The 27,597-nt window shown below is 46.5% G+C and overlaps 1 protein-coding gene across 11 annotated transcripts in view; it reads right to left on the bottom strand.

Moving 5' to 3' along the window:
• The window catches only part of FOXN3 (forkhead box N3), a 399,089-nt gene that overhangs the window by 152,953 nt on the left and 218,539 nt on the right, over positions 1–27,597 (bottom strand). For all 11 annotated transcript variants that reach the window (XM_045071364.1, XM_004739079.3, XM_004739080.3 and 8 more), the window contains one exon: positions 19,827–19,963. In XM_045071364.1, coding sequence (XP_044927299.1) covers positions 19,827–19,963 — 137 coding nt within the window. The remainder of the gene's footprint in view (positions 1–19,826; positions 19,964–27,597) is intronic.

Genomic DNA, 27,597 nt, shown 5'->3' with positions numbered 1-27,597 from the left:
CCCCCGACGTTAACCAGATATCCAATACACATGCGTGCACACACCGCTGGACCAGGTCACGGGGTCTTTCCAGGTGGTTAAATACAATCACAGCTCTAGGAGATGATTACAATCTTGTAACAGAAATGGCACATGAATACACAGGACCATAGTATAAAGCAAGATCTGCCAAGTATCATCCAGGTGATTGAGGAAATTTATTTTTGGATGGGCAGTGAGAGATCACGTGATGGTTTTTTGATGAAGGTGAGATTTATCTGCAAGACCATCACCAAAATGTTAATAAGTAGGCTAAGTGTCTTGAAGAAAGCGAGGAATGCTCTGTATTTCTCTCTCCCATTATCACATAATACACATAGGACTATAGACCTTATCCCCGACTGGACATCCCTTGCCACGAGCTTGCCTACAGCCATCCCTGAGGTTATTAGCCCTGGTAACCTAGGGATGGAGCTTACAGGATCCAGAAGTGACAGATGTGAAGACAAGGTTTAAACCGGACAGCAAACTTACCTATAGCTTCAGGCGCAGAAGGAACGAATAAACACTACCTAACGAGTTTATGTAACTGTGAAGATAAACAGAAACATACAGGTGAAAGGCACCTTACTTTCCAAAAAAAACTCTGGGGAAAGAAGCCCTCTAAAGATAATGGGTCTGTTTAGAAATAGTAGCTTTCTTATGAACCTTCGGAGCAAAACATCTGGTTCCATCTTTCAGACTGCTGGTCTACCCCTTAAATGGGGCCTTGAAGTGCTGCAAGGCTTCTGACCTTACCAGAGTTGTCCAAGTCTCCCTACCAAGCACAAATGAGCAGGAACGCATTTAAAAACTTTTACAATAAATCCTCCTTCAAAGACTGGCTAATCATGAGGTTCCTAGCACTAAAATGTATCATAATGGTATTTAATAAGTACGATTGTTATGATAATAAACATAGACTGCTGGAGTCAGAAAAGGCCTCAGACATGATGTAAGCCATACATCACTTTACAAACCAGAAAGGTGAAGGGAGGTGGGTAAGTCCACACAGCTACTCAGGGCCAGGATCAACATTAAAAAAACAAAAAACAAAAAACAAAAAAACCCAAGTTTTCAGATTCCCAGAGCAGTGTTCCCCCAGACTGCATGCTCATACCTCCTCAAATAGACATTAATGGTGCTTGCTTCTTTATGGACATAGGAAGAGCTTCAAAATATGCAGGAAGGTTAAACCACTGCACTTTGTACAGGTGACAGAAAACAATCCTCATGTTACATTAGATTTATTTGTAAGTCTTTCTAACTAGAGTGTGACAGGAAACCTGGCCTCGTCATCCAAGTGTCCCAAGTGACTTGCCCAAAGCATGGCCCATGGGAGCTCCGGCAACACTGGGTGAATGAATAAAGAAACATCCAGTTACTCCAGCCTGGGGGACGAAAACGGACACTTTGCATTCTGGAAGATGGAACTTGGGAATCCATTTAGGGCTCTGCGACAAGTAAGGAAACCACAAAGAACCCATGGTCTCTCTCAAACAACTCTTTCTACTGTGGGAGGGGAGCTCCGCAGATGAAGTGACCATATCATGGCCACTTAACAAGATGAAGAGCAGGTTATCACCCTCCACTTAAGATGTGGGAGAGAGAGACACACAGCAATGAAATTAATTGCTTACATCATCCGGCCATGTGCCTGGCAGAGGCAGCAAAAGAGAACAGGCACACCCAGGTGCTCCTGATGCCGAGTTCATCAGTTATAGCTTGCTGGTTCCTGTTCAGTTCATAACCAGGCAGGACCCCACTACAAGAGAGGTCCCAGACTCTCCCCGTAACGCAAATCTCCAGTAGACACTACACGTGAAATTCCAACACCCATCACAGAACAACCCCATTACACAGGTAACAGATTGGTTCTGACACCAGTGCCAGGGATTACTTTCTTCCAGGTGACGATTCCTTACACATACTTCAGAGATGGGATTTCTGTACTAACAGAGCAGGACTCCAACGAAAATCAACTCCAAGCCCTTTTCCATTATTTCCAGAGTAATACCTGACAAAGTCCTCAAGAGCTAAAACTCAGAACGCAGTGGAAGGCGCTTGGAGCCTGCCGCTGGCTCTCAGCCAGGGGTGACTCTGCAAACCGAGGGGACATTTTTGATCATCACAAGCTGGGGGCTGCGACTGGCATCTGATGGGTAGGGGCCAGGGTTGTTGCTGAACATCCTCCAACGCACAGGGCAGCCCCCCACAACAAAGAATTACCCAGCCCCAAATGTCAAGAGCGCCGAGGTAGAGACACCAGAGTTATACGTCCAACTCACAGGATCACAGTAGGAGTTTTGAGGTCATTATGATGATGTGTTGCCCCAGTTCACAGAAGACTCAACTAGCCCCGTTTCTGAAGCTCTCTCTTAGCTTCCAGTAAACCAAGTTAAACATCTTCACTGGTCAAGTGAGACGCATTTTCTCCCGGTTTCCTTTATTGTAGATGCCAGCTTGAGGCCCGCACAGACCGGCTGTTTGTCACTACCTGTGTGGGGACCGGACGCAAAAGGGGGCCTGCCTGACAGGCAGGAAGCCTCCAAAGTCCTTGAACAGAGCCGAGGGGAGGAGACTCCCATCTGTTGCCAATTTTATGGGCAATAACTGCCTTGTGTTAAGAGTTTCAAAAACCTGGGGCACCCGGGTGGCTCAGTGGGTTGGGGCCTCTGCCTTCGGCTTGGGTCATGATCTCGGGGTCCTGGGATCAAGCCCCATGTCGGGCTCTCTGCTGTGCAGGGAGCCTGGCTTCCTCCTCTCTCTCTGCCTGCCTCTCTACCTACTTGTGATCTCTGTTAAATAAATAAATAAAATCTTAAAAAAAAAAAAAAAGTTTCAAAAACCTGTCGGCTCCAAGGAAGAAACACACACAACCATTCTCCACCTTCCAGCTGCCGCACGCATTTCTGGTTCACCCGGACCCTTGAGATTCTCACACCCAAACACGTGAATCAAGAGCAGAGAACAGAGACAGCAGGAATCACTACAACCAACTTGTGGGCAGTAGCACGGCACTTAAATTGCTATGTACTGTGAGCCTGGAGGTCTTGTGAAAAAAGAGGTAAAAGCAAAGCAAGAATAAGGCTATTTGCCTCTGGGTCAGGGCTAATGACCAACCGATGAAAGGGTGAAACCATGAAGAAAACCATGAAATATGCTTCTGCTTGACCTTCCAAAAAGTAAATTACTGGTTGACCCAAATGTTGCAGTTGGAACATCAGAGCTTTTAGCACAGGAAAGGTCATAGGCTAAGCGTGACTCGCTGCTGTGGAACACATCACCTATGGAAATACATGCCGTCGTCACTGGGCAGGCATTCTAGAATCGGGGTCCCATGCAGCCACACTCTGTGCCAGGGATTCCTAAGAGTGGGGAGCCCTCACTGTTTGCCCCAGAATCCTCAGCACCTGAACCCAGACCCACACACAGGAAGGTCCGGAGGAACCACCAGTGGTTAGAACATAAAGCAAGGTCAAGAAATGCTGTGTTGCTTTTTATCATCAATTATATTATTCTTTTGAGGCTCGGTTCTTTTAAACATTGTTGTGAGAAAACAGCCAGAAGATAAAAGTTGCCATTTTAACCATTTTTGGAGTGTGCAATTCAGCGGCCTTGAGTAGGTTCACAATGTTGTGAAGCCATCGGCATGGTCCGGCTCCCGAACTTATCATCATTCCAAAACAAAACTCTGCCCCCCATAAAACTGAGTCCTGGTGCTCCCTTCTCCTCCACCCCTGGCAACCTCTAATCTACTTCCTGTCTCTGTGAGTTTGCCTATTCAAAGGAAACCTCATCCAAGTGGACATACACAACACCTGTCCTTTTGTGTCCGACTTAACGCCACTGAGCGCAACGTCGAGGTCCAGCCATGTTGTAGCAGGTTTCAGAATTCCATTTCTTGCTAAAGCTGAATAGTATCCCATGGTACATACAAACTACATTTGGTTTATCACTTTATCTGCTCAAGAAATTTGCACTGTTTCCATCAATGCTTCTTTTTAAAAGGGATGATGTGTGGATTTGGCAGTGCCCCGGCATCGGCGGGAGAGGATAAGAGTAGACTTAGATTCTGTCCCTGACTCCCTCCATGATCCTGACAGCCATTTCAGTGCTTTCACTTATAAAATTGAGGAACTGTAATACTGGTGTTTTCCAAAAAAAATTTTAGTCATCATCTACAGTAATAAATAGAGTTCTCGATATGACTGAGAACACACAAATCCACATATATCACTGAAACAAAGGTTCACAAAATGACATTTACCTCCTATGTGCAAAGCCCTCTGGTATTTTCTATGCTATTCTATTATTTTTTGTTGAAAAAAAAGGGCGGGGTAGTTGCAACCCCTCAACTGATTTCACAACCCATTTCTGAGTGGTGACCCCCCTACTTTTCTAACACCCTTAATTTGAGTTACTTGTTCCCAAATTGATGTTCTTTGGACTACTTTGATAAGTGTATGCCCCACCCCCCCAAAGCATCTGTTTAATAAAGCATGGGAAACATCTGAATTAGCTTACCAAAAGTTACAATTTCCCAAAGTTCCACTTCCCAGACTTAATGACCATGGAAAACTTCACGTATAACTCAAAAGTGAACTCCTAGCATCTCTGGAAACCGTCCGCTGTAGTACCCAACTGGGGGACACTAACCTGGGGATTTTTGGTTATTTTCTGCTCCAACATTTTATGATATAGGACAGTAATTCTCAACATGATTTTCCTATTCATGCTACTGCGGGAGGTGAACATCCCCCACACCAACTACAGCTCCCAAGGCAGTAATTTTAAATACTACACCTGACGCTCCACAAATTTAAAAGAAAATAATCAACTTAATTTTTCGGAGAACTTTAATGTGCACAGCAAGTTGCGTGGAAAATGCCCCCAACACATCCAGCCTCCCACCACCATCAACATCCTGTATAATTTTTTAAAAGCTCCTCTAGCGATTCTGAATGCTGATACCCTACCCCTTATTCCCTTAATGCTGATCTGGAGATGTTGTTAAAAGCAAATTTTCCAAGATTAATTGCAAAACAGCTCAGTGGCATAGCACTTTAATTTTAGCTGATTCTCTCAAGTTGAGCATCATTCCTACACCTTTTTAGATTATTGAAAACATCCTCCCCAGTGGCATTTTGCCCCCAAGTCGTCCCTCCGACCTGGCACACACACACCAAAATGACCGGCAGTGTCACCCTACAACCGAAGTCTTGCCTTAGCAAATACGCACTTTCAGAGCCCTATTCAGATGCTATTTACAGCTTAGTTTGATGTACTTGTACACCCGAAATGGTCAGGTCTTTCAGAATAATCTTCATTGCTTATTCCTTAACAAAATAAAATTAATCCCGTGTCCTTAACCCATCTGATGACTTCAATGTCAAATAAAGGATGATAATTACATGCATTCATCTTATTTGACAAATATTTACCGAGCCCATACATATTAAAGGTTCAGGCCAGTGGTTGTTCATTTTTTTTTTTTTTTTAAAGAACATGAACAAAATATACTGCTTTAAACACAATGACCAAAAAACAAAACAAAACCAAAAACAAACAAACAATAAAAACCAAACCCTCAAACCCAAAAGGTGGTTAGCTCCTGTCACATCTCCCCACACTCCTATTTTTTTTAATTACACATAAAAAAATGATTAGAAAGATAGTTGTATGACCAAGAAACAGTTTCTTAACTCTAGAGAACAAACTGATGGTTCCCAGAGGGGAGTGGGTGAGGGATGGGGAAACAGGGGACACAGCCTAAGGCGTACACTTGCTGTGAGGGGCCCTGAGTGACGTAAGTTAGTGCTCAGTCTCCATATTGGACACCCGAAACTGTTCTAACACTGTATGCTAACTATACTGGAATTAAAATTAAAAAGTTAATTAAAAAAAAAAAGATAGTTGTTTTGCCATTTATTTCCAAGGATGACTGTTTACGCAGGCCGGGAGGAAAAAGCAAAACAAAATCCCAATTACCTCTAAGAGCAGACCTCAAGGACAAGGCAAGTGCTAATAACGTGAACTTGGAATTTCTTTTTTCTTATTAAACAGCATAAATAATCTCCAAAATCATGAAGTGATCTCTAAATCCCAAGTTGTGGAGAAATGCTGGGTGATTCTCCCTGTCCTACATTTACCTATTTTGGTCTAAAACGGAAGCGATCCTCGCACACATGCGTGTGCAGACGATGTCCCATGGCCCTCTTGGGCACCTCTCTCCCCATCTCCCTCAACATGGCTTCCTCCATCCACACAGGTCAGAACCCTCTCGGTGTCCTCCCGACCCTTCGCCCACCCAGCCCACTGAGCTCCTTCCACACGTCTCTGCTCCCTCCTCTCTGGCCTCCGTTTCAGACCTTCATTTCCACTGGCTTGATCTACTGCAGCGGCTCCCTCCCGTTCTCGCCCCCATCCTTCCCGCCCTCTTTATAAAAACCTAAAATGCCATTCAGAAGGTGATATGCCATTTCTCCTTTCCCAGGCGCACCTCTTCAAAAATTAGACACCGGACAGTATCTCCATAGTAGACAGTGACCAGAAGATGCCGAATTAAGGCAGGAAGAGCTCAGTCTGCTGTTGGAATGACAAGAAGCTGGCTTGGGTCCCCACTCAGCCTGCATCAGGCCCAGGACACCTCACTTAGCACTAGTTCTCTTGAATGTAGGACAGTGAAAAATCAATCTCACTGGACCCTGCAAGGATTCAGACAGACTGCAAACATGGTGGCTGTGAGACCAGGCCTGGCACAGGGTAGGTGTTTAATGAATGCTTGGTGTTCTGCCTTTCAACTCCAGTCCGAAATCAAACCACAGCTCAGGGTTCAAAACAGGAGGGACTAACTGAATTGAAAATTCTTTATAATCCCATACCGCTAAAAAGCCGACATCCCTGGCCTGTTTCTTGTAAGTCTAGACTATTCGATGGAAATAGATTTTTTTTTTGTTTTTTTTTTTGGCTTTACTCTGCATCAAAGAGCTGTTTTACAGAAATCCAGGCTGGTTTTCCTCTAACTCTGACTTCAACAACTCTGATGACAGAACAGCCACATCTTAAGAGGGGAGGGCAAGAGGGGGCAGTGTTGGAAGGAGGCAACTTCAAAAGGATTCAATAAGAATAAAATTCCACTGGAGTTACCGCAGGTCCAAGCCTTCCTTTCTCTAGAACGAACGGTCCATTAAAGATCCGGAAGGAGGACCTGCTCGAGCAAGGGGTCCTGAGCTGGTCCGGCCACGGGGTGCGTCGCCGGCACAGCCCCCGCAGAAGCAAGGGTCTGCGGTGCCACGGACTTGTGAGTTCTGAACAGATCCGCAAGCACAAAGAACAAGATCTTCATCTTTTCGCAGGTGGGCAAGGCTACCATTTGGGTGAGGGGTGTACGTAGAACAGTGAGGTGTCCTGGTCGCGAGGTGAGGGGAAGATCTGTCTCAGGGAGGACCCGGGCTTTGTTCTCATCAAAAAGGAAAAGAATGTAGGGGGGGAAACTAATGAGTTACTGCCAAGAGATTTAAACACGGATTATGTATGAGCACAACGGACTGTTGGGGCCCGCCTGTGGTGAAAACTTTTCCCATTAGGATGGGGGAAGGCAGAGCCCAAGCGCCTCCCCTTTCAAGGGCTCCGTTCTGTAGGAAGTGTAGAGGAGGCATCTTTTCGGGGGTGGGGGGGATCATGAATGGGACAAAGCTGGAGCGGTTCCTGGCCGGCACCCACTTTAAGCACATTTGCATTTTCTATGGCAGCTGCAAAATATTTAGTCCTCTGACAATATTTAGTGCCTTAGAGTCAACAGCCTGGAATTTACCACCTTTCTATCCCAGAGTAGTGTGATGGCTCTCTTAGGCTTCAGGAATGACCTGGTCCCAATCCGCAGGCTTTGTGATGCCCAGAGGTACACCAGGGCCTCAGCAGACAGATGGGGAAGAAAACAGAAAGGCAGGAGCACCAACACTGCAAAATCCCTGAGGTATCTTAGGAGGGAAGGGCTATAGGACAGAGCTTCTCCTTCCCCATCCCTAGTAGGTCCCTTATCTTGTGCCGGTAAAGACGAGGAAGGTGGCCAATTATCCTGGCATCCCTGAGCAGTCGGAAGAAATATTTTGCACTATTTTATTTGGGCTCCGCTCTCTCAGAGAAATCATTAATAAATATCTTTTGAGTAACACCTGTACGCAGGGTTCTGTTTAGAACACTGGGAGAACTCAAAGAGAGACCTGGTTTTCACAGATCCTCAATCTTGAAAAACTACAGAATACAAAATATAAAAAGGTATTTTACATTGTAAACCCATCTATACAAGGGCTGCACTGATATGCCGTTGGGCAAAAACAAGACTATACAATTACCAAAAGGAAAGTCTGGCGATGATGAGGAAGGAGAAACTACAATGCACTGCTTTTCTGGGGACCAGACACAAGTGACAGGCATTGGATACATCCTTTTACTTCATTTAATGCCCCAAGCAAGCACTCCTTTAAGGCAGGTACTATGATGCCACAAAAGGAATGACAAGGTACATCTTTGGAGAGGCCAGCCAGGTAACTTGTCCAAGGCGCCACAGCTGGTGGGGAGCCCAGGCGAGGCTCGAAGCTGCATGTGTTTCTGAGACTTGCTGGGATTTGCTGGGAGCCCGCTTCCATGGTGGATGGTCAAGAGCTGGTGGTGGGCGGGGGGTAGGTTCCAGTCCTGGTCTGTGTCAGCACACGGGGGGCTCTCGCGTCTGGCTCCATCACGCGTCCACTCGTGCGTGGCAGAAGGACCTGCCCGAGGCACCAAGGCTCATCACGCACGGGCCCCGAACAGAGCACCCTGCCTGACTGCTCGTCTACCAAAGGGGCGCGGGGAGGTGGGGCAGAGCTGGGGAAACCAGCACCACACTTGAGAAGCCTGGGATCTTCGCATCTTTCTCACTTTTCTGCTTCCCAGACTTCTCTTTTCCTCCTGAGGATGTCACAGCTGCTGCATCGGACAGTCTGCCCGCAGGACCAGCAGAGGCCCGGTCCTCTGCAGGTGCAGGGAGGCAGAGGGCGGGCCAGGATGCTGTGGGCCCGAGGAACTCACCACGCCGGCCAGAACACCCTTCCTTTCGGTGAGCGACTCTGCTGGAAAGTTTATACAAGGTAAATCCTTCTATGTGCCTTGGTTTCTCTAGAAGCTGAAAAAGGGATGTACGTGTTCATTTCTAGCCCAAATGAATCCTGATTCAAAAACACTCTGTTGGGGCGCCTGGGTGGCTCAGTGGGTTAAGCCGCTGCCTTCGCCTCCGGTCGTGATCTCAGAGTCCTGGGATCGAGCCCCGCATCGGGCTCTCTGCTCGGCGGGGAGCCTGCTTCCTCCTCTCCCTCTGCCTGCCTCTCTGCCTGCTTGTGATCTCTCTCTGTCAAATAAGTAAATAAAATATTAAAAAACAAAAACAAAAAAAAACCAACTCTGTTTTCTGTATAGTTGCAAAAGAAGCCTGTCACCCCAGGCTCCACCGCGGCAGAAGGAAGGGGCTGCAGGAGAGAGGGAGGAGAAGGAAGGAGGTAGAAAAAACTGCTACAAGTTTCTTGTTGTTTTTCTTCTGAATGGGTTCCCCCCCCCATTCACTTTTATTCCTGCCAGACCGGATGGGGAATGTGTGCTGGGGGTGAACGCAAGTCTGTCATAGACCTATGGGTGGAATGAGCAGCTGCTTAGCAGATTCTGACCAAAACTTTCCATTCAAAAGCAGATAAATGCACAGCGAGCATGTCTCAACTTGGGACTACTGTGATTAAGCAACTCAATCTAGAAAGATAAGGATTAAGAAATGTGTCTAAATGGTTTATGGATGTTTTTTCCACATGACTTAAAAATCAGCAGGAGTTGGCAATTAACGAAATTTCTGATGCTTCTCACACTCCTTCCGCACCTTTCACGTAACATGGCAGGGTCTCAAGGATGGACTGACAAACAATGTGACATGGGCTTTACGTAAGAAAGACAAAAGGTTAAGAATGTGATCCAAGGCTCTGGCCACAAACATGTGATCCTACAGAACAAGGACAGCACTTTGGCTCCCGCGTGGAGATTTATACAAAGGGTGGGTGTCGCTCTCATTAATTCAGTGGATAAACAATAGGGGAAGGTCTGGACGATTTGATGGACAGCTTTTGGAAATGATCTTCTGCTTGGCAAAACACTGCAGTGATAATTTTATTCACACGGAAGGAAATGCAAAGAAGTGTCACTAAAACAAGGGAGGTAATTATAGGGCACGAATCAAAAAGCTGGATGACACAGAATAAAGAATAACTAAATTAGTCCCATCACGGGCTTGAAATCCGGATTTAACAATTTCAGGCGAAGATCTGACCTCTCCTTTCTGAGTAAGAAGGCCAGGCACGTTTCCCCTAATGTCTTGTTTCCAACATAACAAACCCCATGCCACAGAATGGGGCTCCATCCGTGGACGGCCAGAGCAGCTCGACAGACTCAGAGACGGAACATCTCAGGAGCTGGAAGGGAGAACCTTACAACTCTCTAAGCAGTAACTCAATCTTTCCAAAGGATCTCGGCAACCAGTCCTCTAGTCTAGACTAGTATCCCCCGAGCAGCTCGTTCACCCATCCATCTAAACATCAGCTCACCAACCCAAACATTCATCCAGCTCCTGCTCTGTGCCCAGCACGGAGTTAGAGGCTCTTCTATTAGGGAGAGCTTCTTTGAGCCTGAATCTTTCTTTCTACAACTTCGACCCGGCAGATCCAATCCCCGCAAGGGGAAGCTGAAGACCGCAGGCACGCTGACCTTCTGCAGGTGCTCGCCTCCAGATGATACACCCCCAGCTCCTCCTGCTTCCCAGCCAGCCTCACTGCTTTCCACCTCATCTCAAAGTGCCCTCCCAACTGGACAGAAACTCTCCAGTGAGGTCTGATCCACACTGCAGGTGGGAATTACTGGCCATCACATCATTTGTTCAAACACTCATCTTTTATTATTAACACTACCTAAGACTACCTACAGAACCCTTGTGACCAACCCGACTCACTGCTGACATACCAACAGTAAACTACTCCTTCCCCCATTCTTGCTTCCTCAAATCTTTTATGAGTGATGGATTCCACTATTGCTAAGCCTAATTATATTACACCTCTCTGTTTAACCCCCCTCCTTTTTTAATCTATAAAATCCAGAAGTTTCTAGCTGTAATGGGAAGATGAAGAAGTTTATACACAGAGCACTGGTGGGTTTTCCTTTTCTATTGTGATGAAGAATTTGCCAATTTTACACGGCTGCAGAACAAAGAATGTGCTGCCTGTTGTTCCACACTGTTCATCATTGATTTCAGGCATTTTTGACAGTTCTTTCATATTTCGAACACAGAGATCAATTTCTCCCCCTCTGGGAAGGTGAGGAGTTTGACAAACATGCACAAAGCAGGTCAGCCCCACTTTACGGGAACGGCCTGGCGACTGCGAAGATGCTCTGATCAGGAATCCGCTCCACCCTCCGGTCCGCCCGTCCTCTGCTGGCTCTTCAGAACAGCAAATGAACAGGAAGAGAATCGAGCAAAGACCCCAGACTCCTGGTGGGTCCAACGACACCCTGACCTTCTAAAGGGGAATGAGGGACAGAGAACCTCTTCGTTTTCCATCATCTCAGGGGTCAGGTGGACAGAAATGCATCAGCAGGATCTTAAGAGCTCCTAACACTTCTGCTACTGGAATGCAAACCAGGGACTGAAGGCACCCAAGAGATCTGAGGACCAGTGAGTCTGTGTGGCTCTCCCAGCCATGAGCTTTACTCAGCACCTGAGTAAAATGGAGGTCATCAGCCCTGATGACTCAACATTCAACTTTTAAAGTGCTTTGAAAACAGAGTGACGTTGGGTGACTGGGCACAATAGTCAATACGCCTAGTCCCTAAGTGCTCAAAGATACCAGGGGCTGTTTTCCATCAAAATAAAATAATGTAAGACTGAACCAGAAGTGTACAAAGAACAGCATAATGAAGGCAAAAAGCTGAGATTTAAAATACCCTGTATGGGGCGCCTGGGTGGCTCAGTAGGTTAAAGCCTCTGCCTTCGGCTCAGGTCATGATCCCAGAGTCCTGGGATCGAGCCCCACATCGGGCTCTGCTCAGCGGGGAGCCTGCTTCCTCCTCTATCTCTGCCTACTTGTGATCTCTGTCTGTCAAGTAAATAAATAAAATCTTTAAAAAATAAATAAAATAAAATAAAATAAAATAAAAATACCCTGTGACCAACTCAGAAAATATAATGGAAGTCAAAAGATAGCATGATTTGATATGCAAATAAAGTTACAACCAACTAATAGATTTTTAAAGTTCACACTGTAAATAAGCACTTTTTTCTTAACATGCAAGAGTGAAACCCTACAATCTTAAGCCTTTTCTCATCCCTGTCTTGCCAATTTTTTAACAAAATAAACTTTGTATTTGGAAGTACCACCATTAGAAAACCTTGTCATTCAATCCAATAGCTATGCTACCACATTAATTCAGCATATCCTTCTACATATGAAGCACAACAAACCTTCATATCGATTTTTTGTAACTGAGTATTTTTTAAGAGATTACTCTAAGCAGAAAGTTGAAATTTAGGCATATTCTCTCAAAATACATCACACCCCACTCACCCTTTTAAACATACACAGATAAACGTACCAAATATGAGAATTTAAAAAACTATTTACGGTTTCCGTCAACTATACTGCTTACAAGTAAATATTAGAAATGCAATTATGATGCAACTCGTCTAAATCCTCACATTCATTTTTCATGCTTGGCCGAATTAAAACTTGCAATGACATGACAGTCTAACAATTAAACTCCTTTAGTGCAAGTTAAAACTGATCTTATTGTGGTTTTACAGTTCTTCTGCCAACGATTAAATGCACGCCACTCTGAACGACTGGAAAGAAAGATGTCTTATAAGTCAAAAAATTACTGGATGCTATCCAAGCAATGAATAACTCTTCCTTGCTGTGTGCAAATTCAGCATTTTGGTGGGGGAATTAACACAGTTATGTTAACAAGCTTAAGATTCTAAGGATTTTCTAATCTTCTAATTGTCTAAAAGGATGAGCTCCCCAAACACCTCCCCTTCCCACCTCCTCCCAACACAATCCCCCATCCGCCATGACCAGTTCACTCCCATAGCCAAAGCGTTCCACCTGGTGAGGAATCACTGATAATTTCATTAATCTGAATATATACTGACCACTCTGTACAATTTCTCTGCCACGTAGGCACTTAAAAAAAAAATCATAAAGAACAAGCTTAAAGCACATGAAGAGGGCAGGACTGCTGAGTCAGCATGAAAATCAGCCATTTTCATTAAGGCCCTCAATATCAAAAGGCCAAAATCTTTGGAGAGGCCATTAATGTATTTTTTGTGGTTCATTAAATGGCTGTGAAGAGGCAAAAAGAAACATAAAGAGCTAAATGACAAGTCTGAAATGTCCAGGATTTTATTTTTATTTGGGCCCAGAGTAGAGCCCAGCATGGGGCTTGAACTCACAAACCTGAAATCAAGACCAGAGCTGAAATCAAGAGTCAGATGTTTAACGGACTAAGTCAACCAGTACCCGCCCAATCTGCCTTCCGCCCCCTGACTCTGTCCAGGACATTTTTTTTTTTTTAAAGAAAAAAAGGGTGAGAGCAATAGACACTATAATGTTTTGAATCTGCAAACTTTAGATAAAGTCATCCAAAAAATAATTCTTTAAACTTACAACATCAAAATCTTGTGGATTTTTCTAACTTTATACATGTTTGGTCACAATATACAAAATACAAAATACACTGTGATTATTCTTAGAGTGGAGACTTTTTAAAAAAGATTTTTTCTTTATTTATATAACAGAGAGAAAGAGATCACAAGTAGGCAGAGAGGCAGGCAGAGAGAGAGAGAGAGAGGAGGAAGCAGGCTCCCCACTGAGCAGAAAGCCCGATGTGGGGCTCGATGCCAGGACCAGGCTCGATCATGACCTGAGTCAAAGGCAGAGGCTTAACCCACTGAGCTACCTAGGCGGCCTAGAGTGGAGATATTTAAAAGACAAATGGAAGGTAGGGTATGGAACAAAAGTCCCCTGGCTCAGGACTCATTAGCTCCCCACCATGGGCCAGACTATCACACAGACCAGAGGCATACAAGATGCTGAGATATCCTTGCACATACCACGGAATCAAGAAACTACACTGGCTCTGTTTCCTAAAGGCATTTCACTTTATTAAATTTCCCTTCTCGGGAAGCCGGGGTGGTGCAGTCAGCTAAGCCTCCAACTCTTGGTTTCAACTCGGGTCGTGATTTCACGGTCGTGAGACTAAGCCCTGCGTCAGGCTCCATGCTCAGCATAGCGTCTGCTTGGGACTCTCTCCCTTTAGGGCCCCTCCCCACAGTGTACCCTCATTCTCTAAAATAAATAAATTAATCTTTTAAAAAAAAACTCTTTTCTCTGAAAACTGATCATCCAGGAAACTCTCTATAAACCATACTTATTAATTATAAAACCTGTACCCACCTACGGTGAGAGACAATTAAAATGTTTCTTCTATAAACTGATTTTGGATTGGTTCCTATGTAAGAGAAGGTATTACGTAAGACCCAGCCACAGACATACTTTTATAAAAGAATCTCTTGTCACAAACACAGTGGGCAGCCGCTGTTTACAAGGGCACTAATCTAATTGCAAAGTTTAAATGTCCCCACTATAAAATATCAAAATCATAAAAGCTGGGGTCTCCCACTGGGAAAATGTTTTATTTAGCCACTAGACATGGAAGAAGGTTCGAAAATGAGAATTTCCTAAAAAGTTGGTGGGAGTATAGATTGGAACAGAGTGTAAAATTGGAAGACAATCTGGCAATATCTATAGCAAAAGCATTAAAATATGCATGAAATATGCATCTCCTTTAACAAGAAATTCCATGTGCAGGAAGGAGGGGTGTATGCAAGCTAGCCATTAAAATAGACAATAGGACTTTTCTGAAAGCCTGTGGGGAAGAAACCCAAAACTACCATCCCTCCCTCCTCCTCCCAGGCCCGGAGTCTGAAGGCCACACCAAATGACGTGGAGGAGTCTTCAAGGAGGTCAATTTTGCGTGATCAGCGGAGTTCCCTGGGCTTGGTCCTGGGGACCTTACAAAGCAAAGTTGGGTGCCATTTCATAACAGTAAAGTTCCGAGAACTGTAATATCTGATTAAGAGGCATGTCCACTTGCGTGGCTCCTCTGACCCTATAGAAAACGGAGGTAAAAGCTAGAGCTCCCAATGAGCAGCCCTCCAGATGTAGCATCATGAAGACAGAGACCTAAAGTAGGTCAGGCAAGCGCTCAGCACTGCGGTGAGCTGACTTTTCATTAGACCAAAAATGACCTGGATATTTAAAACTGATCAACTCAACTAGCCTGTGTGCTGGGGGCTGCTTTTTCTTCAACGGCGAAATTACAAAGACAGCACAGAGTTCCCGGACACCCCTCACTCAGTTTCCCCGATGTTAAGAGCTTACGTGATCTGGGAACATTCATCACAACTAAGGAACCAACTCTGGTACGTGACCATCAACCAACGTGTGCGGCTTATTCAGATTCCACTAGTTTTTCCCTTGTGTCCTTTGGGTTCCAGGAACGCATCCAGGATATGGTGCTACCATTCAGTCCCTGGCGTCTCCCTAGCCTCCTCAGGTCTATGGCAGTTTTCCAGACTTTCCTTGCCCCCGATGACCTTGACAGCTTTGAAGAACACCAGTCAGGGATTTTGGAGAGTGCCCACCCCACCCCTGCCTGGGAGACAGAACTATCGCCTGATGTTTTTCCTGTGATCCGGCACGGGTTATGGACTTGGGGGCCAGTCGGGGGGAAACCACAGAGGTGAACTGTCAGGTTCATGACATCCTATCAAAGGTGCCTGCTGGCAACCTCTAATCACGGAAGTTAGCTTTGAGCACCTGGCCAAGGTGAGGGGTGCCAGGTTTTCCCACTATGAACCTCCTCTTCTGCTCCCTTCCATGCTCACTCGGTGGAATCAAGTCATTCAATGCAGCCACTCGGGGTGGGGAGTTAAGCTCCAAATCCTGGAGGGGATGATTATCTCCCAAAATTGTCCGGAATTCTTTCCAATGGGAGATTAGTCTCTACGCCCATTTACTAATTCTATCATTTATTTACACCGGTGTGGACTCACAGAATCATACTTTACGTTTTGGGTTATAACTGAACACTGTTATTTATTTTGCTCCTCAAACTGTTCCAGTTTTGGCCACTGGGAACAATTTCAGGTCAGCTCTTGTGTCTCTTTGTCATACCCGAGTGTTTTGTTTTCGGAGTATCTCCTTACCTTCCACTTCTCCCTATTTTTCCACTAAAATGCCTTACTAAGAAACGGGCCGCCCATCATGGGTGCAATTCTTTCTGTCCCCTCCCACCAAAACTCCTGGCCACCAGTATCTCGGAATGTGAAGTCACTGGCAGTGTAATTCGTTAAAATGAGATCCCACTGGAGGAAGGCAGGCCCCTCTGCCACTAAGACCAGTGTCCTTATACAAAGGGGAAATCCGGCACCAAGAAAGCATCAGGGGAAGATGACGGCAGGGACCGAGGTTCTACAACCCAAGGAATGCCAGAGAATGCCAGCGACCATCGGACACTAGGCCTGGCACTGATTTTCCCTCAGCCTCAGAAGGAGGCAATCCTGCTGACTTCTGACATCCAAAAGTGTGAGAAAATAAACTTCTCCTAAGCCATTCAGTTCTGGGGTGCTGGGGTGGCTCAGTCAGCAAAGCATCTGCCTTCAGCTCAGGTCATGATCCCGAGGTCTTGGGATCGAGCCCCCACACCAGGCTCCCTGCTTAGCGGGGAGTCTGCTTCTCCCTCTCCCTCTGCTCCTCCTCCTGCTCCTGCTCTCTCTCTCTCTCTCTCTCTCTCTAAAAAAAAAAACCAAAAAATAAAAAACCTTAAAAAATAACTTTTTAAATTATATATAAAAAAAAAAGTCACTCGGTTCTTACTCTGTTATAGCTAATGTCACTGAGCTCTGCATTTCCATCAAAAACAATTCACAGTTGGGGTGTCAAAAGAGGCAGGTACAGAGGAACAGCCTAATACACATCCAGAAGGGTACACTGGAACAGGAGGCCTGAGTCCACGAGCTACAATGTTCAGCACTGTATCTGGCCCTGAACAACGTCTGGGGCAGTGTTGTTGGATACCTCATTGTCCCTGCAGTGCTCAGGCACCCGCAGCTCGATGTGGAGCTACTCGCCAGGCACACCTGCAAGCACGAGCAATAACCACCCACCCGGAACAATCCACATCACGCTAAGTAAGCACCAGCCCCGCCAACGCCAAGCACTTCCCAGGTGTCCCACTCCGATGACGAGTGATTCCCCACCTCAAAGAGGACCTGCTAGATACTGTCAAGTCGGCATTTCTGGTCCTTGCTTAATGACGTGCTTTGTCCCACATCCATCCTCCCCAAGTCCCATCAACAAGTGGCCCCGGGGCTTGGACCTGAACCAGATACCACGTCACTGTAAGCTATCCAAATACTGTATGGTCATCCACTCACTAGGACCCTAAACACACACACCAGACGACCCTGGAGCAAAACCTGAGCTCCGAGACGAAGGGACAGCCGTCCCCAGGACATAGAAATGACTTGTCCCCAGACTGAAGACACGGAAGCAGCAGGCTAGCTAGAATCTGATCCGTCGTCTCACACCACATCCAGTGACCTTTACGGAGGTGAAATCTGAGTGCCCCCAGGGGTAGATGCAGAAACTTTTTTTTTCTTCTGTCACCTGGGAGAAGAGGAACTGGAGGTGACAGAGCAGGATCTGAAGTCGTCCACTGGAAATTACTTTCATCACACAAGCTCTGGTTTGCATTTTTATGCCAATGTTAAAAAATCAAATGAAGTCATTAAGCTTAGGCCAGCTCGAAAAGCCTCTGCCTGAGTATGCAACCCCCAGAGCTCTGCCGTAATCCTTCAAATTATTAAATAATTACTGTGTTTCCCATGGGGTCGCATTTGGCAACAAAGTACTGTCTAAATGAACCAATGATAGGACCCAGTGAATAACACTTATGTTCTTAACTTCCTAGGAACAAAAGGCTAAGAAATACTTCTAAGATACAAACTGGGGAGGAGAGTGAGGGCTTTCTGTGGGGTCTGGAGGATGGGGGAATGGAGAATGACTAAGAAATCGGAGAATCTGGGGGAAAATCCCAATAATGAGTGTCGCCTTCCCCACCAATGTTGGAGACCGGCAATTCTCCCACCCCAGTTCCCTTCCATCTCAGGAGGAGCTACAGCCACAAGAAGAAAACCAAGCATATGGCTCTGTCCTTCCGGACATTTCTACGATGTTGGCTGGCTTGCTCTGGAAAATCCCACTTCATCTCCTACAGCTATATGACCTCAAGTTGTCATTTCCAATAGAGTATGCTTGCGCTGATTTTTATGAACACAGACAAAAGCTGCTACAACCTTTTTTTTTCCTCCCCCAAATCTTTCAAACCAACTGTAGTTGCTATGTAGGGTTATTTGTTTCTAAGGCAACAGCGTATATCTAAGTACTAATGGCCTGTCCTTTTGCCAGGCAACAAACAGCCTTGTGATGCAACTGCACCTGTCTCGGCTACGCGTTGCTATGGAGATGCTCCAGTTGCTATGGCTACCATCACGCTAATCGCCTAGCAAAGGCAGACATACAGCAGTCTTCTCCGAGAGCCCAGCTGTTCTTGCGCGTCTCCTGCAGAAGACTGATTGTCTAGGGCCTGTGACGGAATGCTTCTCAACCAAGACGCACAAGAACTTCATTAATGTGCTTGCAGAAGATCACTTTGTGCTCCCCTCTGCACAGCAAATGCCAGACAAGGGAAAGAATGTGCAAAGAAGTGGACCATAAAACTACTGAAACCTACGAACCCATGCCATCCCTCACTCACAGAAACGCGTAGCCCAAGGATAAGGTCTCTCAACTGGGTGCTTATGATAGAAACACGTTCTTACATTAAAAAAATATATATATATTGTTTTCTAGGAGGGAGGAATATATTTCCAACCCTAGTGCTATGGGCGATAAAATCAATTTTAAGATTTGTATCTGTGTTAATACCGTGGCTACTTTTTGTCGACACTAACATTAACACCTCCTTTCTATTTATTTATTTATTTGTTTGTTTATTTATTTATTTTTTAAGGGACAAGCTTCCCACTCTCTCCTCCAATTACATCTTTATAAAAATGACACCCGTGACCTCACTGTCTCGACACAAATGGGCATGTGGGGGGGAATAAAAGCTTCCATTGTCCTCTGCTGTTCTCCTTGAGGAGGCAAACACCAAGTAACCACAACAAAATGATCGCTGTGGAGCAGCGTCCACATGGAGACCAGGAATGACAACAGCCAAGTGAGTCCTTGGGTGAACACCTGTAAGACACCCGCAGTCAGAGGCTGGGATGAGGGAAGCGCTTACCTGACTCATCCCTGTACTTCTGTCCCAACAAACCGTGACACACGGAGATGTTAAAGCTGTCACCTTTTCTGGGTAAATGTTTCTACCCAGGAAGACAGTATTTCGCCCACTGGGAAGCCTTCTGAGCACGTTCCTCTGCAGCAGCAAGAAGTGGTAAGCTTTGCGGGAAACACGACACTGCGTACGCCGCCGATAGTGCCTGACTTCTTTCTCATTTACCTGCAGTTATTTTTTGTATCATACAGCCTCTTAAATTAGTTTCAGTGCCCGTCTCTGCCAAAATAATGCAACTTCAGTAGAGCAAAAGAAAAAGAAAAGTCTGAATGGCTTACCTTTGATATGCCTGAGGAGAGGCAGGAGGGGTATTGAACACGTGTGAGTACGGGTGGTAGGGTGTCTTTTTCAAAGCCTGAATTAGATTTTGTCTATACTCTGGGTCTATGCACCACAATGACCCTTTCCCAATGCTCTGCAAAGAAAAGGAAAACATAAAAATGATTAACAAAGCAACATTCAGTGTTCCGCAGTAGGCAGATGAATAGCAATTACCACAGTTACTTATTTTGAAAAGCCTCTCACTTATGTGTCCTCGTCTGCCAGCCAGAAATACGTAATATTGGACACTGACCGGACGGCACCAAAAACGGCACTTTGATCCTACCTGGATTAAGTGCGGCACACGAAAGGAGCATGCTTTTCCCAGGGGATGCGGTGCAAGAATAGTGTAAATTTTCACATCCCAGCGGCCCCCCCAGCTCAGATCCCTGTATTATTTTTCAGTGTCAACTCTGAAGGACGTACGTATCCCCCCTTCTGAAAAACGTGTTCTAAATGTGTCAGATTTCAAATGGGGAAAGAAAAAGAGGGCAGGGTACCCCCAACTCCCATCGCCGCTGTAAAAAATTTGAGAGTTGGTTGTGTTTTTAAACCATCTTTTTTCCGTACCACTTTGCAAGAAATGGAAAAGTAATCTGCTTGTTTTTTCCTCCTTACGCACAAAAGAATGACATTTAAGCTTCAAATGGATTTCTGTAATTACCTTCCCCAAGAAACAAAAGAACTCGGGGGGGGGGGGGCACAGGGAGCCGGAAGCCAATATTTATTTTCTGAATGTCTAAGTTCACATATTCTGCCCCCAGCCTAAAGGAGTTGGATCTTTATAAGTCAGACTTTAAAAAGCAAATTTTCTGAAACTAGTTCTGTGGAAAGACTTGCTTCTGAGGCCCACTTTTGGTCTGTGGACCACATTTTTATTAAAAAAAAAAAAAAAGGTCAGTCCTTCTGTGAGGCCCACTGACCTGGCAGCAGGCCGATGGGCAGTCACTATTCTGAGTGCACGCTTTCAACTGACTGAATGTACCCAAGCTGTTTGATAAGGTCGTTTGTAAATATTTACTGATTTAGAGAGAAAAGAAGTCAAATTACATAAACCCACACCCACCCCATGCTGGCAGCCAAGGGACTGACTCTCTCCTTTTCAGAACTACTGTAAGACAGAAACAATAGTACTGCTGAACTCTTAGAGGGGGGAAAATGTCCCAAGAAAATCCTTAGAAGGGGGGGAAAAAATAGTTATTCCTAAAATCTTTAAAGAGGATTTAAAAAATTTGTATTTCAGTCATGAGTTCACCCAGCAGTTGACTTACAAACTGATTCACAGAACCCATTAAAATTCTTCACTATCACACCAGATTGGGGTGGGGGTGGGGGACCAGAATTAACTCTTTCTGGTGCGCTGAGAAGAGAGAATTGCTCCAAAAGCCAAGATCAGTGGCTGGGACGTCTGAGGCACCCCAGCCTCCACCCCCCCCCCGACCCCCACCCCCTGGGGCGGGGGAGCAGGCACAGAGACCTGAGCCCAAATACCGGTACCAGTCAGGCTGACCCGCGTAAGCAAAACACCAGCGTTCCAGTTTAACCAGCTGGATGTGTAAAGACATGAAAAATGTCCACTTTGAAAAAATCCAACGTCCTTATGTGGCCTTTCCTTTCACGCATACATTTTCAAGCCCAGAATAGTTGAGGGGCACTGATGACGCTCTCCCAGTAAAGCAGGAGGGCCACTGAAGGAGCTGCGGGGACCCACCTCTTCTTTCCTTTGGGAAATCGATGCAAAGCGCACTTTCTAGAAGAGGTATGAGTGAGGATGGGGCAGACCAGCAATCACCAAATCCAGACAATATAAAACAAACCACAAAAGCTGGTAACTCAGGGCGGGGGTGGGGTGGGGTGGGGGTGGGGGTTATCCCTGACCTGACTCCACCAAGGGTTCCCTGTGGTGCCTTTCGGATCTACTTGAACACAAGGCCTCTAAACCAGCTACCTGGAGCGCCAGGGCCCACAAGCCACCCAAACATTTCTGCAAGGAGATTATCTCAGTTCTGGGAACCTAAGAGCTTTGTTTTCAAGGCGGCTTTCAGGGTGGGGCCGTTTAATCTTACAGGGAATAAAAATATGACAAAGACATGAAGGATAATTGACCCTCTTAGGCAAATAACAGTAAGCAGGGAATGTGGTTTCTCTTAATCCCGGCCTAAGTATCTTTTTTTTTTATTATTATACTGCATTACTATTTATGAACTAAGTGGGAAAAAACCACAGGGGCGGGGAGGGAAGGGTTGCAATGTAACTGATACAGGTGCAAGAGGCAGGGGTGGGGGTTACAGGAAGGACCAGGAATTCTGGAGCCATTGAGATGTTTCCTATGTGGCCTAGGGCAAATCATGGTCCTCACAAAGTCTTGGCTTCCCCATTGGCAAAATAAAGACCCCCTCAGGGATGGGTGTGGGGCCCCAGCAACAGCATGAAGTCACACAGTTGTAACAGGCACCATGCCTACAAGTACTCAGTGATGCTGGATGATGTCATGAACATATTCTTTCTGACAGAAGAAAGGGAGCCAAGCTGGCCATCCAATGCCTTTCAGTTGTCTGAGACTCTTGATTTCAGCTCAGGTCATGATCTTGGGGATGTGGGATGGAGCTCAGCATAGGGCTCACGTGCTGTGGGGTGGGATCTGCTTGGAATTCTCTCTCCCTCTCCCTGCCTCGCTTTCAAAAATAAATAAATAAAACAAAATCTTTAGAAAGCAATCAATCAAAATCTGATTTTCCCAAAGCTGTCCATCATAAAAGCAGCATCAAGTTCCGAGCATGGCCGTGGGAGGAGTCTCCGGCAAACCCACAGGTACTGTCGGTCCTGGCTTAGCAAATCCAGCGTGGAGAGCCTTTCTGCTTTATTTCCGTGAGTGTCCCCTTGCCCTCCGCACACACCTCACTCCGTGTGCTCACTCCCGTAACTTCTCCCGTGCTCAGGAAGCCAGTTCTGATTCACAGCAGCCTTGCCCCTCGCTCCTCCAACTTTTCTTTTGCCCAGTTCTTCACACGGTGATCACCAAGCTGAGGTTTAATTTCAAACTGATCTGCACATGTGTACAACGGTCATTTGCTGCAGACATGTGCCTAGGCTTTGGGTCATAACGATTCCCACCTTGATCAGTTTTGCATTTTACCAGGAGAGAACCTGGCACTGCTGATAGGTTTTTGCAAACCAGACATGAACTTCAAAATCTCACACTTAGGGCTGCCTGGGTGGCTCCATCAGTTAAGTGTCCGCCTTCAGCTCAGGTCATGATCCTGGGGTCCTGGGATCAAGTCCTGCATTAGGCTCCCTGCTCAGTGGGGAGTCTATATTTCCCTCTCCCTCTGCGTCACCCTGCTTGCACTTTCTTACAAATAAAATCTTAAAAAATAGGGGCGCCTCAGTGGGTCAAATCCTCTGCCTTCTGCTCAGGTGATGATCCCAGGGTCCTGGGATGGAGCCCCACATTGGGCTCTCTGCTCGGCGGGGAGCCTGCTTCCTCCTCTCTCTCTCTGCCTACTTGTGATCTCTGTCTGTCAAATAAATAAATAAAATCTTTAAAAAAAAAAATCTTAAAAAATAAAAATAAAAAATAAATCTCATACTTAAAATTTCCAAAGAGAGAAAAAAAAAACACAAAAAGCATCTTCAGGACACACCTCCAGGGACACTGTCACCTGCGTACCCCCTCCAATGACGATATATATAGAGCTTGAAAGGAACAGGAAGAGCCTGGCCATGGCATCTCACCTCCAAGTGTCCTCCTTGGTCTCATGGAACACCACAAAAGAGTAAAAAAGTCGACTTGAAAAAATTTTTAATGGAAATAAGTACAGAGAGAATGCTCAAGTTTCTTAGGGCAGGAAAAATTACATTTAATGCCCTTAACCGGGGAAAGGCAGCTGTAATTTGATTATAGTTGTGTAATAAGTTTAGAGTCAGAGCTTTTATAGAAATTTCTGCATCTCATCTGAAGAATAGGGTTTTTTTTTTCTTCTGTGACAACTGTGGGGGGGCCACACATCATTAAATGCTAAGGAGTTCAAAATAATAAGGAAAGAAAGATCTTCATTCAGAGATACATTTTTGTGTACAGATATTCTTTAAGATGACATTTATACATACACATGTATATAAAGATGAAAATGTGTCTCTGAATGGAAATCTTTCACACACACACACACACACACACACACACACACATATAGCTTGGAAAAAAAAAAAAAAACCAATGTGAAAAGGAGAGGGCTGAAATAAGTTGAGTAAGAAGATAAGGATGAGGCCAAGTTTTGTGTTTTAATTAAAAAGCACCTGGGGAATAGCAGCCAGCTCCTCGTTGGCAATAAAAAACATCAGGACACAAGAGGAAGCCTATGTTGTAGAAAGAAGTGATTAGTTGGAAAGGTTGAAAAAAAAAAACAAACCCGGAGATAAAACTAAATGAAGTCTTACATTTAACTTGTATCAATAACATTTTTTCCTGAGATGGTTCTAGCAACCGTGACTCTCTCCCATCCCCTCATGTAGAGTATGTCGTCTGTCAGCCAGCCGTCCATAGGGGTCTTCAGGGGCAGGGCAGGAGGACTCTACATTAGGCTGTGAATGTCTGAGGATGAGTACCATATTCTATAGACGATTTTCAAACAGTGCACTCTCATGTTCATGGGTCATGGGGTCAGTCTCATGGGCACAACCGGCTTGGTTTTCAAGGCACAGAACAGAATCCCACAGACTAGGACACACAACATCCAGGGTAGAGTGGCATTCCGTGAAACGTGCACGTGTGGACACATGTACACAGGCTCATGCTGGATCATGAGGAAACATACACTTTGTCTGTGGATTCTGGGTCCAAGACGTGTAGTACATGCTGCTCTAGGACAATGGTTTTCTTTTCTTCCTCCCATTCTCACCCCTTCTGACGGGTAAAGCCCACTTCCAGCAGTGACAGAAGAGTCACCAGGATACCCCTGGCAGGGGAAGAACCCCGTGGGGAAGGCAGATGAGGCAGGACCCAGGTCAAAACGGAGTGGGGATCTGGGTATGTGTTCTCGGTGCATCATTGGAAATGATTCTTCTCGATGGTTCTGATCTGCCATCTCGGGAGGGCGCTTCCAACACCACCTACCCTTGTTCCTTCCCTCCTCCATATGGTCCCCGAGACATGCCAGGCACCATGGGGGCGACGCTAGTGAATACAGAACAACACCAAAAGACACTGCTCTCTTGAAGCTTGGATTCTAGAGGGGGAAGAAGACAGCAAGGAAGTAAGAGAAGAAATAAATAAGATCGTACAGACTGGAGTGCCTGCCGTGAAGGAAATAATAAGCAACAAGTCAGAAGGCAGGGACCTGCCGCCATAGGAATAAATGGGTTGGAAGAGGCAAGAGGAACCGCAGAGGTCGTTGTGACTGATGCCACAGTCCAGGCGTGAGGGGACCGGTAGCAGCAGGGAGGAGGAAGTTTCCGGATGTATTTTGAACCAAATGGACCTGGCAATGGACTGGAAGTAACAGATAAAGAAGAAAGATGAAGGATGGCTTGGTTTGAGCAACTGACTCGGTCAAAGACGGGGCGGGGGGGGGGGGGGGGGGGGGGGGGTTCAGTGCTCATCTGAACGTATAACCCGAGATGTCTCTGAATTAAGAACTGCTGATCAAGGGACTTGAATGACCTTGCTGGACATACGCCCCCTCTTCCCTCCACGGTAGGTTCGCTGACCCCCACCTTGTCTAGCAGAAGCTCAGGAATGCAGAAAGGTAGATGTGAGGTGGGCTGGCGTTGAGGTTCACCATCAACTGATTGTTCGACGGGGGGGACAGGGGGGGGACGGGGGGGAACTCTTAAAGGGTCCGAGTAAATATTTTAGTCATTGGAGACCATCCGGTCTCTGCTGAAAAGCAGGCACAGGCATGAAGGACAGATATGCTGTGCTTCCAGAGTATCTGATTTACAAAAACAGAGCCCGTCGTTCACCACTCCCCTGCCCCACAGCTCTATACCTGAACCCGGGGTTTGGACTCAAAGCTCCTACAGTTTTGGGAACCCAACACCAGGCACAGGGTCTCCAGGAGCTAAGAGAGCTGGGCTGGTCGTGTGGGACTAGACCTGGGGCGGGGTGGGGGGGGGGGAGTGGTATGATGATGACCTAAGTCAAGTGCTTCAAGGCACAAAAGGGGGAGGAGTCGAGCACGAAGAGGAGGAGGTACAGATGGGATGAGGAAGCCCATCAGTATTAAGGACACACACCTCGGGACGCCTGGGTGGCTCAGTGTGTTAAGTCTCTGCCTTCAGCTCAGGTCATGATCTCCGGGTCCTGGGATGGGTCCCGCATCAAGCTCTCTGCTCAGCGGGAGGCCTGCTTCCCCTCTCTCTCTGCCTGCCTCTCTGCCTACTTGTGAACTCTCTGTCAAATAAATCAATAAAAATCTTTAAAAAAAACAAAAACAAAAACACACACCTCTGAGCTGCACCTCACTAGGTGGGTCTCTGGGTCTCAATTTTCTCCTCTATCAATGAGGTGGTCAGACGAAATCCTCCCACAGACTAAATCAAACCATACACTTTGAGAATGTGCTGCTCTAGATTCATCAGTGTACGCGGGCCTTCATCGCTCCCTCTCCTTCCCAGTGTCCCACTCACTGTGCATCAGAAGATGGGGTAGGATGACTTTTTCATCAACCTGCGACTCTGACCCAATACACAGAAGGTCTTCCCAGGATCTGGAGGGCGGGCTTACAATCTTCCGGAAAGAGCTCCTGCTACAGCCTCCCAGCGGCTGGTCCCAGGGTGCAAGAACACTTCCCACCCCCCACCCCGCCAGCTCCTCCCCTACTGTGGCGCTGGCTCCCACTCAGGCTCCCCAGGGCCAAGCTGACCTAAGGGAAGAAGAGAGGGAAGGTGGCAGGGAGGGCCGGGGCTGGGGGAGGGGCTGGCAGGTGCTGATACCCCAACAGTGGCAGGTTCCATCCTTGGCGCCCCCAGACCGGGCTGAACTGGGACTTCGACAGTTCACAAACCCATTCGAACTTCCCTGGGCTGAACCAAGAATGCCCCTTGGGTCTCATTCTGAAAGTCACTTAACACTTGTTGCCATGACACACCACGACAGTGAGACGGGGTCCACCTTTTCGGGCACAGGACCTCCAGAGGAAGGCAAACAATAAATGACTCCGAAAGACTCTGTAAGCTGACCAAAGGGCTATGGAACTGCAGGGGAGGACAGAGATGAACCATACAGGGGAGGAAGGTGTGAACACTGTACACTCTCTCTCTCTCTCTCTCTCTCTCTCTCTCACACACACACACACACACACACACACACACACGGTCCTCAGCCAACCCATCCTTCGGACCCACTCAATGCCCACAACCCCTGTGCAGGGCAGCTCCCCGCTGGAACGGGCAAGCTCTTAAAGACAGGTCTCACCGCCACCTCTCCCCTTCCCACCCATCCCCCCAACATGGTCTCACTCCCTTGCATTCATGCTTCCCGGGGCTGTCAAGACGATGAAAGGCAACTACGCCCAGGTGCCCATGAGAGGGGCCAGAAGCAATGCCAGGGCTTTCTTGGGGAGCGCCAGAATGCATCCCACACATGGCCCCCAAGCAACAAAGGGATCGAGCTATGTGGTTCTGGTCTACACTGCTACCCTGCGGTGACGTGGTCCTGGGTAGCAGTGTAGACTGCTATCCTGCTATTACTAGAAATAAAGCACTTCTCCCAGCCTGGCAGCTTCTTCA

The sequence above is a fragment of the Mustela putorius genome, unplaced genomic scaffold (genome assembly GCF_011764305.1).
Source record: "Mustela putorius furo isolate JIRA1106 unplaced genomic scaffold, ASM1176430v1.1 tig00000129_pilon_pilon_pilon, whole genome shotgun sequence".
Lineage (NCBI taxonomy): Eukaryota > Metazoa > Chordata > Mammalia > Carnivora > Mustelidae > Mustela > Mustela putorius.
The sequence above is the reverse complement of the archived record's forward strand: the minus strand, read 5'-3'. Positions and strand labels throughout refer to the sequence as shown.